The 14,821-nt window shown below is 32.4% G+C and overlaps 1 protein-coding gene across 1 annotated transcript in view; it reads left to right on the top strand.

Annotated features, from left to right (window-relative positions):
- Positions 1-14,821, top strand: part of LOC117112898 (connector enhancer of kinase suppressor of ras 2-like) — a gene marked incomplete at its 3' end in the record, with an annotated part of 55,405 nt that overhangs the window by 13,330 nt on the left and 27,254 nt on the right. The window contains 5 exon segments of the mRNA XM_033256110.1: positions 1,270-1,399; positions 5,174-5,293; positions 6,619-6,681; positions 7,562-7,630; positions 8,240-8,529. Coding sequence (XP_033112001.1) covers positions 1,270-1,399; positions 5,174-5,293; positions 6,619-6,681; positions 7,562-7,630; positions 8,240-8,529 — 672 coding nt within the window.

Here is a 14,821-nt window from a genome sequence, read left to right as displayed (position 1 = left end):
GGGGCACAATGATCAGTTGAGGGACGCTAATTCACAAAATAAGTTGATTTTAGGTGATTTTTAACTACTTAAAAGTGATTTTTTTTGGGGGGAGGGAGGCGTGACTGGAGAAACGAGTAATGTTTTGTTGTGGCGTGTGCTTCCTCGCACCCCTTCTAGATATGCCACTGGTGCTTATAGCTGTTTCATCATTAGTGTGAGGTTTAGGAGGACTAGCTGTTTTTCCATGCTGTTTATCCATTTGTAACGTTGCCTTCTTCTAATTTCCTTACTTTGTCTAGTGGCTCCCACAAAAGCACACTTGACTGAGTTTGTTTTTGACTCACAAGACCCTTTTGAGATTTTGCTTTTCTTATTTGTGCAAGTTTTAAAAAATATTATTTGGTTTGAAGTGCATAGAAGCTTTTTTGCATTATGCGCTAAAAGTATATTAAATATGAATAAAACAACAAAACAAAGAACACAGCACTATTATCATAACAAGTGATTGGTGACAAATAAAACAAAAGTCAATTTAATATTGTTAGATTTAATTCAGGTACACTATAAATTACACTGTCTAATGTAATGTAACTGCAACTAATATCGTTATTTCTTCATTCTCAGTTTTGGAAATATTTTATGATTTGATAAGGATGGTTTCTATTGTTTCCATATTGAATATTTAATGTTAAAATTTGTATGATATGAAGGTGTCTATTCATTTATTTTTTATTAATACCATAGTTATTACTTATTTCAATTTTTATTGTTTATCTATTTCTATACATATTTTTTTAAATTATAATTTACTCTTCTTACCATTTTAATCATTATTATAAAATTCTATTTCATAAGAAATCATAATATGATGTGTACAAACATCTATTTTAGTTTGTACTGTAATTTCCAAGTAAAATTTACAATGGTGATATACAGTGCACCCTCTAATTCGAGACCTGTAATTTGAGACCACTATTTTAAAGAACCAAATAATAATCTTCAATCATATAATGCAAAGCTAACCCTCTAATTGATCGAGACAATGGCCGACATCACCCTAACTTTTCAGGTCCCAAAGGTGGTCCCAAGTTGGGGTGGCAGGAGACAAACTGTATAATAATGTTTATCGTTAATTGTGCTATACAACAAGGATTCACAGTGGCTCTCAGTACTGCATCTATCATAAAACATATTAAAAATCGTACTTAGAAGCGCTAAAAGCCGATCGATACATACAGTATATGAACATGATGTTCTAAAATATTAATGAGAGTGTTTGAATTTCAGACTGCCTTTCTCTGTCAGCAGTGAGTACAATGCAGTTCGTCAGAAAGTACTGGAGCATGTAATGAAACTGAATTCATTTTCACAACTCACAGGTGATGCTGCAATTGTTGAGCGTGCAATATTAACCACGGTTAGTAAACCAATCATTTTGATTTTAAAAGAGCTTGCAGCTCTTAATCGTGAGTACATATTCATATTCATTGACCTCTCATTGATCATTTGATTATAATGAGTACTGTATTATGATCTAATAAACAACTTTCTCAAATGTGTGCTGCTGTTGAATAAAGTGCAACAGCACTATAGCCCACCAAACTATCAAATTTTATTTGACAAAAAAACGTGACATGCCTATATATGGTCATGATGACATCACGTCATGACCATATACAGTATAAGCACAAAATGACTATATATGGGCATACAATAGGTTTTGGTAAAAGAACATTTGATAACCTGGACAGAGCATTCGAAATGTTCTGTATCCTGTTTTGAATAAAGGTTGCTAATGTATGCTTAATCGAAAGTATATCAGCAATTCTACCATAATGTTTTCAAGGACATTACTAAAAAGCGATTTCTTACAGATTAAACAATAGTAATTTTTCAATATGTCGTATAGGCCTATGTACAATAACTGATCCAGTTTTGATATTTTATATCAGTACAGTAATTTGTAATGAGTGCATCACTCAAATAAGCACTGCATTGAAGCCTCTGGAAATGTTATAAACACTGAAGTGCTTCTAATGAGATATTATTTCACTGATTTACAAATTTTTTACTGCAAAAATTCATTAAATTGTTATCAAGACAATTAAGCGTCTACATTATATAATAAATTTATATAGAAACAGTATGCCTATTATTTATGCCTCATGTTAATTGCCAAATATAATAGTTTTCTGTTTTAAGTTTTTAAAGGGGGTGGGTCATGGTAGAAGTGACCTCATCACAGCCCTGGGTAATGCCAGTGCTACCACCACCACAAGCTATAAGAAATACTTGTATCACAATTGTCATCATGCCTAGACTAGATCAGAGCGGGTTCTATCTGGGGCCTTCCCTTACTGTCATGTCCGCAAACGTTGAACGTTAGACAATTAAAATCATAATTTTCAAGTATTAAAAAGCAAGCTTAAAATATACAAAGTGAGCATTTTAAATAATGAAAGTTATTGTGTAAATTTTATTTAATACGTCATCTCAGAAAGTATATGTCATTGAATTTTGTATTAATTCATTTATCATCAGCTTTGTCGGTCCACTGCTGGATGAAAACCTCAGCATGTTGATGCCATATCATTCTGTTTCTTGCTGTGTTGCACCAATTCGCTCTTCCGCAATACTTATCAATCTCATCTCTCCATCGCTGTCTTCCCTGTTATTTTTGTCATCCATGGGTCTCCATTCTGTTACTGTTTTTGTCCATGTGTTGTGTGAAGTTCTGCTAACATGTCCTGCCCACTTCCATTTCTTGAGTTAAATTATTTCCATTATTTCCTGAATTTATATTTGTATTATTTCATTATTCCATTGTAATTATAACTTTCTTGCTTTCCTGTTTAATAAATATAACTTAAGTACTTCCTATCAATAAACATTCTGCCTGGAGATTATTTCTTTACCAGAAACACATGAAAATCACTTCTTGTATTTTATTTGATTTTATTGCAATTTCTCACATAAACAATGGTAAGCAAGGTGAAGGAGCTTTTGTGTTAATTTTACCAGAGGTCTCTCATACAATATTTTGTATTATTTCATTATTCTGTTGTATTTGTAAGTTTTTTTGGCTTCCTGTTTAATAAGTACAACTCTAAAGTACTTCCTTCCAATAAACATTCAAAGATACCAGAAACACAAACATGAAATCACTTCTTGTGTTTATTTTATTTTAATTCAGCTCACATAAACAATGGTAAGGAAGGTGCATGAAATCAGGTGAAAGTTTGTAAATGATTACTTCTTGTTATTTGCATCAAAAATCTTTCATTTTTTATGATAATTTGTGGGAACTATTTTAGAGCCCTGATCATTTTTTCTACTATTAAAGTTTTATTGTTTTTTTGAATTGTGTTTTTGTTGTTTTGGGTGTTACTTGGTCATTATTTTTGTTCTTATCATTATCATTATAAAATGTTATATCTTGCAATTTAATTGTTGTTGTTACATTTTTGAGTCATTCTCATATTACCAGTTACAGATTAAAATATAAACAATATCCTGAGTTTATATCAAATTAACAATATTTAAAATACACCAATAAAGTACAACATACACAATGATATTAACATTGTATATTTATTGGCTACCGACATTAGGTAGTTAAGTAGTATCATATTTTCTTCTGTTAAAAGTAAATATCTCTTTTGTTTATATGTGAATGACAAACATTGATACCCCAGGATCTTCCTCAAATCTAGATGTATTACAAACTTTCTAAAATTGCAATCAGTTCAATTATGTAATCCAATATATTGTTTGGATGGTTGTGTTAATTGTGATTATGTAATTATTCAGCCCAGTAGGCTTTAACAATTGTTTGGTTTGGACCAGGGTTTAGCCAGAAAAATGAAACAGGCCTCCAAAAATGGAAGACGAAGAACTTGTCGCATAGCGACAGCTGTTCTGCGTAGCTCCAAGCTGGGGCAGGTTTGGGAGGGGGTGTCCCCTCCGTATGTAAGGTTTTTAAATGTTGGAATTTTGTCTAGCTATCACAAAGATATTTCAGTCACAGACATACACTGTCCACGGCTACATTTGTGTACTAACATATTATTCTACTGTAGGCTACAGTATGCAGATGCATCTTCATCTCTCGCCATAGTCTAGTTTGAATTCTACTCTTGGTCCTTCGAATCGAGAGATGTATAGGCCTAGGCCTACTTTATTTTGTTGACTATTAAAATTTAACTTGTGATGTTAACAAAAAGTCTGCTTTACAGTATTTTATTTATTAATTATAACCAGGGAGTTACGGACAAAAACGATATCTCGGGGAACCAAATGTCATGTTCCGTATTTGCAGAGCAATGTGCATGCATTGTGGGGGATTTAGAACCGTCCATTTTCCAGCGGGTGTAAATATGTTTTTTAACACGATATGCATGTGTTGTAGGTGAATTTTCACAGTGTAGGCAATGGTTTAGCCTTACTTTTTTGGGAATCTCCACTGAATTTTTGTAAGAAAACAACGTAAATTCAATCAAAGGCTGTTTATCAAACAAAAACATGCTTTAGTTTAACACAACATTCAATAGATTTGAAGGATATATAAAATGTGCTAAAAGTAGACCAGGCTCAACTACTGTAGTTCTAGGCCGATATGAGTACAGTAGGCCAAGCCGTCCAAGCTGTGACGGTAAAAGTGGCCCTCCTAAATAATTGTTTGCTGTCCAAAAGAAATTTTCAAATGCAGCTTCAGTTACCTTGCTCCTATTCTTCTCAACTCACTCCCATATTCAATGAAAAACACTCTGTCCTTGGCAATATTTAAAACCAGATTCAAGTCCTTCTTGTTCTTTGGTACTCGCTGTTGCTCTATTAATGTTCTCCTTTATCTTTATTCACTATTTACACTTGAATTTTTTCTTTAATGATGTATTATAACTGACCTTTTTAAACTATGTATAAATATTATAAATCTGTTAATTCTTGATTTTTATGTTGTTACCATTTATTTTCTCTTTTTCTGTATCGTCTTTGAGTTGTCAAAGTGGGCCCCTACGTATCAGCTATGCTGATAAATAAATAAATAAGCACTCCTTCATAAAATTATATATTTAAATCATAATTGTATTCATTCTGTAAGTTAACCTTGGAAAACGAATCTCATATATATGACATTAAAGACCCTTGAACTTGACTAACCTCAAACTGTTCTACCATTCCTAAATTACAGAGTAAAGAGTTGTTAGTTTTAAGTGAAGACTTCATCCGAAATGCGTGCGATCCGTTAATAATACAACCAGCTTATGTTGAAGTTGTGACCTTGAGAAAATCCAGCGCTGATGTTGAATTGGTAAGCCTACTATAGATTAGCTTAATATTGATACTATCATAGCAATAACATTAAAGCATTTGAGTGGTTAATGCTTCTCTTACTGTGCCCATAATACTGATTGATGATTAATTTGTGTATATATTTTGTTATCATTTTTATCATTTTTTCTCCGATTTTGATAAGTTTCATGTTACCATTGCACGTTTTTAAATATTTGCTTGTAATTTTGATTTGGAAGCTAACTTATAAAGTAAATAAAACAGTATTGTTTTTATTTCTTTCATTCACATCCAGAACTTGCCACTTACCGTATAGATTACCACAGTCGTGTCGTCACAATGCCAGGTGGTGTCCTCTGTCGCCAACCAGACATTGGTTACTGTTCATTATACCTGAATGACTTCATATGCTTTCTGGAATAGGCATTTGAAAATCTAATATTTTACTAACAAAATGTACTAAAAACACAAAAGCTCGCACTATATTAGTTATCGGACACACATTTAATCTTCAATTAAAATTTACAAAGAAAAACTAATATACAACCTCTTAATAGTTACGTTAGAACTTGGGATCAATGGTTTGTCAGTGGAGAAAATGGCGTCCGGTTGAACGCATTTTCCAACAATAGCAACAGAGTAGTATCATGTGGTATTGTGACATAACACTGTAGTACTCTATATTAGATAAACGATACTTGAAAAAATATATGTCTTTTTGAGGCTTAGGAAGTAGAGTTGGCTTTAAGTTGTGAGAAAAACTTTGCAATGAGAAAGTTTGAACCCAGTACCTAGAATTGGAAAGCATGCATCTTAACAACTAAGCTAGAGCTCCACTCACAGTGGTAGATTCAGGAATTGAAAATAGGGGGTCCCAGGGAGGGACTTTCACAAATGGAGGAACATCAGCCCCACTAATGGTTTCAGTTCAGTTTCAGTTCATTCAAAGTTTCACATAATACATTAAAAATATATACACACATACATATATATATATATATATATATATATGAATATAACATAACGATGATGTATTAGGTGTGTTGAAGAAATTTTTTGATTATGGCCGGAATTGGCACTCTAAGACTTAAATTTGAATATATATTTCTTTCTTTCTCCATTCTTTTTTTACAATTTTGAAAAGTTTAGATGGGAAGAGGGCTGACCCACTGACTCAAGTTTATTATTTGAACATACTTTATGATTCCTAAAAATATATAGTGTGCATCAGCTACTGTGTTAAATACATCAAGGCAAAAAATCAAGGCAAAATTTTGTGGCGGCAAACATTTTTTTTTAGAGCATACCATTTAAAAGAAACCTTGTTTATTATTTTCTTTCAAGGGATTGTATATCAAGACATCAACACTAGATGGAATCCACTATATAACAGATACAAAAATTGGGGTAAGTAATGTTTTTCATTTTTCACTTCAAATTTCATCAAACATTTTACAACCATTATGTTAAAATCTGGTTCATCTACAAAAAGGCTTTATAGTTTTAAGTTATTTTGAGAAAATATAGTTATGTTTTGTGGCTCGAACTCTTCATGTTCAAAATAATAATCTGTATTTTTGCTGGCCCTTTTTTATGATTGATCCCTTTAAAATAACATAAATCACTGGTATTTACCCTAAAGCTTCACTATACAGCTATTGTATTTATTATTTATTTTTGTTTTTTATTTCCTTTTAGTTTCTATAGCACATTTAGATGCTATAGAATGGTATGTTATCCATTTTAGGTAGTGTATACAGTACAGTTGACATTTACTTTGAAAACACATAAACTGGTATAAAAACAACCGTTTGGCATATACAATTGTTGTTTAGTGTTGTCGACCCTCTGCAATTTTCTTTTCCATTTATGAGGAATATTGAATACGTACCTGATAAATCTGCGCTGTGCTGTGTTCAAGTAATCACCTAATTGTTTGAAGCTATATTCATAGGCATACTCAGTCGCGGTATTTCTAACCAACCAGCCTTGCAGTGGCAGGCTTGCGATATACACTTTTGAAACTATAGCACACAACCACAAGGGCGGTGCATCCTAAATACAAAAACAATGGACTTTAAAGAAATATAATAATATAAACTTGCTTAGAAACCACAGTCCTGGCACAGCCAGGTTTTTCTGTTGTTAATAGCAATGATCCTAATGAATGCCTGAATGTATGTATGTAGATATATGTAATAACATGTTTTTTTTAAGTATTGCAGTTTTTAGTCTTACAATATATTCTTAGTTTAATATGTAATGTTATATTTGTTTCAATATTTAGTCTCCTGCACACATTAATGAAAAGATACAGCCTGGTGATGAGGTCCTACAGATTAATAAACAAACAGTGGTGAGTATTTCTTTTTTTAACTCAAAAAGGATGTGATACAGACAAGTTGATAATAGCTTTCGATTACACAACAACAGTAAGATCTAGGACGTATTATAGTCACATGAAGTTACCAACTCCAGCGATGATGTGACATTCTTGTTGTCATCTCAATTTTAAAGCATGGTTTTAGCTGACTCTACATTAGGGAGTTTTCGATATGTGATAACGTAGAACGTAATGATGTCATGTTAATTTAATTGCGTATGTCTGAACATTGTGTGTTACATTATTTTCTGTAAAACTGTTGTCTGCTGAATCAACGTTCAGGCCAGAACGGTGAATGTACTGTATTAAACATTGGTGCGGCAGCGTGACATTTTCGTGTACGGACCACACAAGGGCCCTGGTTGGTCATGACTCGGATGAATGGAAGAGTAACATTTATAAAAATAATATTTTTTTGGCATAGTACATGCTAAAACCTCTCAGAACAGCTTTGGATAGCACAAAATTGAGCATTTTTTTCACATGCTGATCCCTCAACTTCTCATCCATTTCTGATGATGTGATGAACCAATACTAATGTATTGTATCTTTGTTGAAATCTGATTTTATATATTTTTTCAGGTTGGATGGAATCATAATAAACTAATAGGAGCTCTCAAGGCTGATAAAAGTGGAGTTGTTTTAACGTTGAAGAAAAGGCCTTGCAACTTAAAAACCCCTGGACACGTTATTAATTCACACAGGTGGGCTGGAAAATCGCAGCCCTCAAGTGGTTCCGGAAAGCCTCATATCAAAATTAAGCCCTCCTACAGGCGAAAGCTGGTGAAACAAGGAAGCGATTCGGTTGACGATGAACTTGAGGAGAGCCCTCAACAGCAGAACAACGGACAGGCAAGGAAGCCAAGGAAATGGTAAATGCAATTCTTGACACATATCCATTTTCACAGATCTATGCTTCTTCTAGTCTTCATTTCATCTTTGTACTGTTGATCTATTGTTGCGTTGTATTTATGTTTTGAATATTCATATATATATATATATATATATATATATATACTAATATTCATTTCATTAATAATGTATTCAGTGTTGTTTTTATAAGGTTTTGAATGAAATGAAATTCATGTCATGGGTTTACTAGTGTTTCAGGTTCTTCTATTTATAATTCTTTACTTATAATATATATTTTACTACCCTGTATGAGCAGGGTTTAAAGTACATATTTATGTATTAAATTTTTGTATCATTTCTAGTATACTAATAATACATGTAGAATAATGTATAGGTAAACAGTATACATTATATTTTTTTTTTTGGTTAAATTTAACAATCTGGTGCATCATATATCAAATACTAACAAAAATAGAATAATATAAATATACAGGATTATTAATCATAACAGTACTTTCTCTTGTCCATAGTATATTATACAATTAATTTTAATTCATGTTTAACTTTACTGAGAATTAATTTTATTGATAAAAATGTGTATGTTCTGCTTTGTGTGTATAGCACGTTCCATGGAATTATTATTTATTTTCAGTGAATATTTGCTTTCATTTTTAATTCATATCTTTTCAGTGTAGATACAGTAGTAGTCAAAAAGTCGTTACTGTAAGTGGTACTGTATATTATAAAGCAGGAGTTTTCATCTTTCATTTAGTGGACCTAGCAGAATTTTTATATTTGGTTTTGTATTTTTCAATAAATATTTTTCTAATCAAAACTAGGTAGGCAATATATTTAGAGGACATGGACTATAAGAGAAATTATGGTGTTAAGTTCTGTTTAGAGGTTTTTTTTCTTCTGATAAATACATTTGTATGGAAGTAAGGAGGTGGTGTTGCATTTTTTCAGTTTGTTGATTATGCATTTGAATTGGTCTTTTAGTCTGTGATCTACACTTTGCAGCAGATATTACATGTGAATATTTATATAAACAAAAATGAGAGGAACCATTACCAACGGCCAGGTCCACTGACTGATTTCAGATAAGAAAGTTTAAAATACTTTTCATCGTGTTTGGATTCAGTATTTTGACTCTTTATTGTTGTTTTCAGGAATAACAATTTATTCATAAATACATTCATACTAAATTGTTATTCCCAAACATAACCAAAGAACCTCAACATGATGGTGTGTTCTTCTTTGCTTATAGTGTACAGTATATGTATTCAGTATATTTTCATAACCATAATAGAATGGTTTCATAAAGCTGAAATTTTCTGTTTGGAATTTTTTAAATTTGATTTCTGTGATAATCATTGGCCTATTTTAGTTGTAAAAAATTCACAGTGGACCCTTTACATTTAGAATTTAATAGGAGAAATTTAACTCATATTAAACATTCTGAAATTTATACTATTTTTCTGAAATAAATGTCTAAGTAATGCCTACTGAAATTTCAATTCTTTTTATAATACCTCTTGTACAAGTGTAGTAGATTAACTAAGTGGTAGCCAACAGTGTACAGGGACATTTTTCCCTTTGGTGGGCCACAATTTTCATTATTTTTTTTTTGGAAAAAAATAAAGATTATAAAATATGTTGGTGTCAAAGTATATATTTTTTTAGACTCCAGAAAAGGGTAGAAAGTCATAGTGCACATTAATTTTTAACTTCAATTTTAAAAAGCTTTAATTGCTATCTAACAAATGCATTTTATTAGGTTGATAATATTCTATGACCCAGATTAACACCATTCTAAGCTATACAGTAATAATGTCTGCACTAGGCTAGCAAAATTGTCTATTAATACCTGGGCTAGAGATATAGATACTTCCCTAGCTAGTTATAAACTCCCCTAGGCTATTAATATGGAATTTTAATACTGAGCTAGGCTAACATTATAATCTTTAAATATTGCCCTCAGCAAGAAATATAGCTATTTAATAATAACCGCCCTCTGCCCTAGGCACGAATATAGCATTTTAATACTGCCTTCAGCTTGCAATACTCCCCTTTAATTTTTGCTCTAACCTGACAATATACTGTAGCTGTTTAATGCTGTTGCACTTTAGCAGTAGGTGTTTAATACTGCCCTCGTCTACCAGTATAGCCATTTAACATTGCCTAAGCAATATGCTGTAGCCATAAAACTATGTTCAGAAGCAAGGCAGTAAGCTGGCATACCTTTAGTCTCCTTTAAAGTGTTCATATGCATCAGCTTGATTTGCTAATGCTATCTTAAAGAAGCAAAAATTACGTTGGCGCTCTATTCCCAAACATGCTAATTTAACCTGATTTCCATTCATTGCATGGATTAGCATGTTTACACTTACAGTATGTTTACCTCATGGCTTTACAATTACAATTTTTGCTTTGTTGGAAAAAGTGTTATTTGTTTTGTATGCGATGTAAGCACAGAATAAACGTTTGGTTGCTTGGATTTCGTCAAGTATATATTAAAGTAAATCGCCATGGACAACTTCACAGTGATCAGCTGAGAATGGATCTTCTGTAGCAGTCGTCGGAGGAACAAACCAGGGCTTATATTCTGTAAAATTTACATATTGAAGTTATGGTATTACCAAAATGACAAATTAATTTGCCGAACAGTGAGAAAAATATCATTACAACTGGGGCACTGGCATTCTTTTCAGAGTAGTGACAGTTCCGTTTGTGACGATGCTGTGGACCATAGAATGCGTTAAGTTCTTTGCACAATGTAAATTTGGGCCAAATGGCATCATGGAATTCAGACGAGTATGAGAACTCAAGGTCTTTGCATACGCAGTTGACTCTGTGTAATGTTATATTCTAGACCTAATACTGTCATCTGTTATTGAAAAGTCTTTTTTAATATAAGTGGGGCCTAGAGATTACATCAAGACAGGGGAAAAAATATGTAATAATACTCTTTTCCCCGGGTATTTATGAACTGTCATTTAACCAACGTCATAGGAGTAGGGTTGAAGTTATTACCTGATTTTTAACCAAGCAGATGCCTGGAATCTATGTATGTGGTATATAATATTATATAGCACATCATGCCAACAAGGCCTCTGTGCTCTTCCATTATTATCATGGTCATTGGATCTAAGGCACATGCTCAGTTCTCAGTTCAATTGCAGCTAGTCAGCATATTGTTAAGCCTACAAGGCCCACTTACCAGCCTGCCCCCCCCCCCTTGGTGGAGAGTGAAAACCAGGAAAAATTGCTACTACTATGCAAACAGCTTCTATTACATGCCTAATATCAAATTGGTCGTTATAAAATAATAAAATATTTCATTTATCAATCTGTGTATCATTGGCCTTTTTGGACAATTTTAAAATTGTGTTCTAGAAAATTGTAATGCATATGCAGAAAATTACTGAATGAATGGTTTAGGTGTTGGCAAGAACACTGTTCTTTTTTAAAATTTTCAATTGATATTACATGTACTGTATCACTTTAAATATTGAGTTTAATGATATACTGCCCTCTATGTTGTATTAACTTTCACATGGAAAAAAAATTAGTTGTAGTACATAAAAGTATGGAGATAATATCACTAATCTATCAATTCATTCATCCACCCATCCATTCATCCATCCTCTATCTTTCATTCATGTACCCATTCTGTCCATCCATCCATCCAACCAACCCATCTTATACCATTCGTCCATCCATCTATCCATTCATCTATCCAATCTTACTTTCATTCATGCACCCACCAATCCCATCTATTAATTAATCCATTCATCCATATATCTATCCATCCATCCATCCATCCATCTTCCCACCTACCCATCCATCAACATTTACACTTTCCTCACTGTTTCTGCACAAGTGCGTAACTCAATACTCCGTATCCCGGTCCATAACAAGAAAAAATTTGCTTGGTCTGTTTTGGAACAAAAATTGTACCACCTTGCATCAAATACCATCAAAAGGACGATGAAATTCACCATTTGCATGCTGAAATGTTTCACACCAGAGGATACCCTATGACTAAAACTCTTTCCTCTGATCTTACCTTCCGACTTATAGATTACTTCTTTTGTGGACTCTTACAGGCCTTAAAAAAGTTTTTTTTTGTTTGTTACTGATTCATGTATGTGTATACTACAAATATTAATCATACCATGTAAGCAAAGCAAAGTAAATAGTGTAGCAGTAATAATTATCAAATGAAAACTGTTCATCAACAATATATGATTATGAAATCATGTGATATAGCTGTAGATAGTTAAAGAAAAATTGTAAAATTAAAAATATACCAAATTTACTTCTAAGCAAAGGCCTCCCATAAACTAAAGTTAATAAAAAAAAAAACACGAATTCTAGGTCAGAATGACTCAACCTACTATAATGACAAATTTATTAGTAGCCATTTGATATCTGGATCAGTCATTGGCAAGTTTCCTTGTTTAGATTATGTGAGATTTAATGAAAAGAACAGGAACTATTGATAAAAACATTAAAAAAAAACTTCAAACAAAAGAGAAAGGGAAGTGTCTATTTGTTTTATTTTTGCATAAGCATTCACCGGGGGTGTTAAGAAATAGTGAGGTTTGCTTATTCTGAAAAATAGAGAATTCTGTGGGCTTCAAACAGCAAAAAACATTTGAATACTTTGAAGTATGCAAATGATTTTTTTAGGCTATTGTCAGCCCATTAGACACATAGAGGAAGGCTGTCCATGATGTCATGGACTAGTAGTTCCACCTGAAGGATTTGGAGTGGATGTTTATACTGTCGAGGCCTGGATCATTATAGTTGAGGATTCTCTATGTGTTTGTCACACTCTACGCAAAACATTGTCACTATCCTGTATTCTCACCAACATGTGTAACATTTGATTCAGCTGAGACCAATGGATTTAACTTTTGTGAACGTGTAATTTCAGTACAACAAAACAGAAATGATAAAAATAATAGCTACAATTGATTGAAATCTCAACAAGGAGGATATTATATATTTTGTTTACAATGGGTCAGTTATTACAAAGAATTCTGAGGAGTAGAAGGTAAGTTTTTTTACAAAACTTTTTAACCGTAAAGGTAATTTTTAAGTCATACCATTAGCTCACATTTTGTGGGTGTGCTAGAAAATAGTATGACTTCTCACCCCAGTGATTTTGTACCAGTATTTATTGTTGTGAATTCGCCGCTGTGGAATTTCCTTTGAATTTTGTTTAGATTTTAGATTTCGATAAATGTTTAGGTTTATAGCGTTGTACAAGTTGAATACAAGGAACCATTTATAAAAGCCCAGTAATATTATATATTTTTTGTAACGGTACAACTTGTAGATTGATTGTAAGTCAACTTACGTCAATTGGTGGCTCAATATCCCTGCCACACCCTCCCCACTTTTGCCACTATTGTGTAGGTTATGGTGTTATGTGAGCACTAATTTTAGTGACTGACAATCCTTGCAGCCATCATTTATTTTACAAATATTGAAAGTGATTCAGCAGTTGGGATACCATAGAGTGGAGAATAATTATCCATTTCTAATTATTGGCATGATGAAAAAATGTTCAAGCTTTTCAGACACATTGTTGTTATCATGCTTGCAAATACAATATTATTCTGAGAACTGCATTCAAAATTTACCCATTGGATTGTGTGATTTCACATATGCCAAGAATCACCCAGATTTTGAAATATTTAAAGATGTATTGTCCCCTGAAAATGACAAAAATAAATCATAAAAAATAATTTTGAAATTAACTTTCTCATTCTGCAGTGACATAAAAATTATTAACTTAAAAAATTAAAAAATGCTGTAACCTGATATTTATTCTGGATAATGATAAAAATAATACACAGTACAGTACATCATATAGTTACATCCTGCCAAGTTAAAGCAATTAAATTAATACCTTCTGATCCCTGATAAGTTAGGACTCAGTTCATATTTGTTAACAATAAGGTAATGGTAAACTTATAGTGCATATTCTTGGGACCTGTATGTACTATGTATGGATTGCTCTTTCTCTTATAAAAATCTCATCTTCTGTTTGTATCTTTAAGAAAAAGTTAAAATATAATATCTGTTCTCCTTCTCATTCTAAGTTGTTTGACACACATTGTTTTTAATTTTATTTTTTTATAATGTTACAAGCATTGTTAATTAACTTCATAGTCAACATGCACTTTAAGTAATTACCATTGTCAATTGCCACTGAACATTGCATTCTGCTGTGGATATTGCCGCTATATACATCCTTGTTGATTGATTGATTGCCAAAAAGGAAAAAGCAATAACAGT

Source organism: Anneissia japonica, unplaced genomic scaffold (genome assembly GCF_011630105.1).
Source record: "Anneissia japonica isolate Jap-2015-1 unplaced genomic scaffold, ASM1163010v1 scaffold287713_len945575_cov184, whole genome shotgun sequence".
NCBI lineage: Eukaryota > Metazoa > Echinodermata > Crinoidea > Comatulida > Comatulidae > Anneissia > Anneissia japonica.
This window is presented reverse-complemented; position numbering and strand designations above follow the sequence as displayed.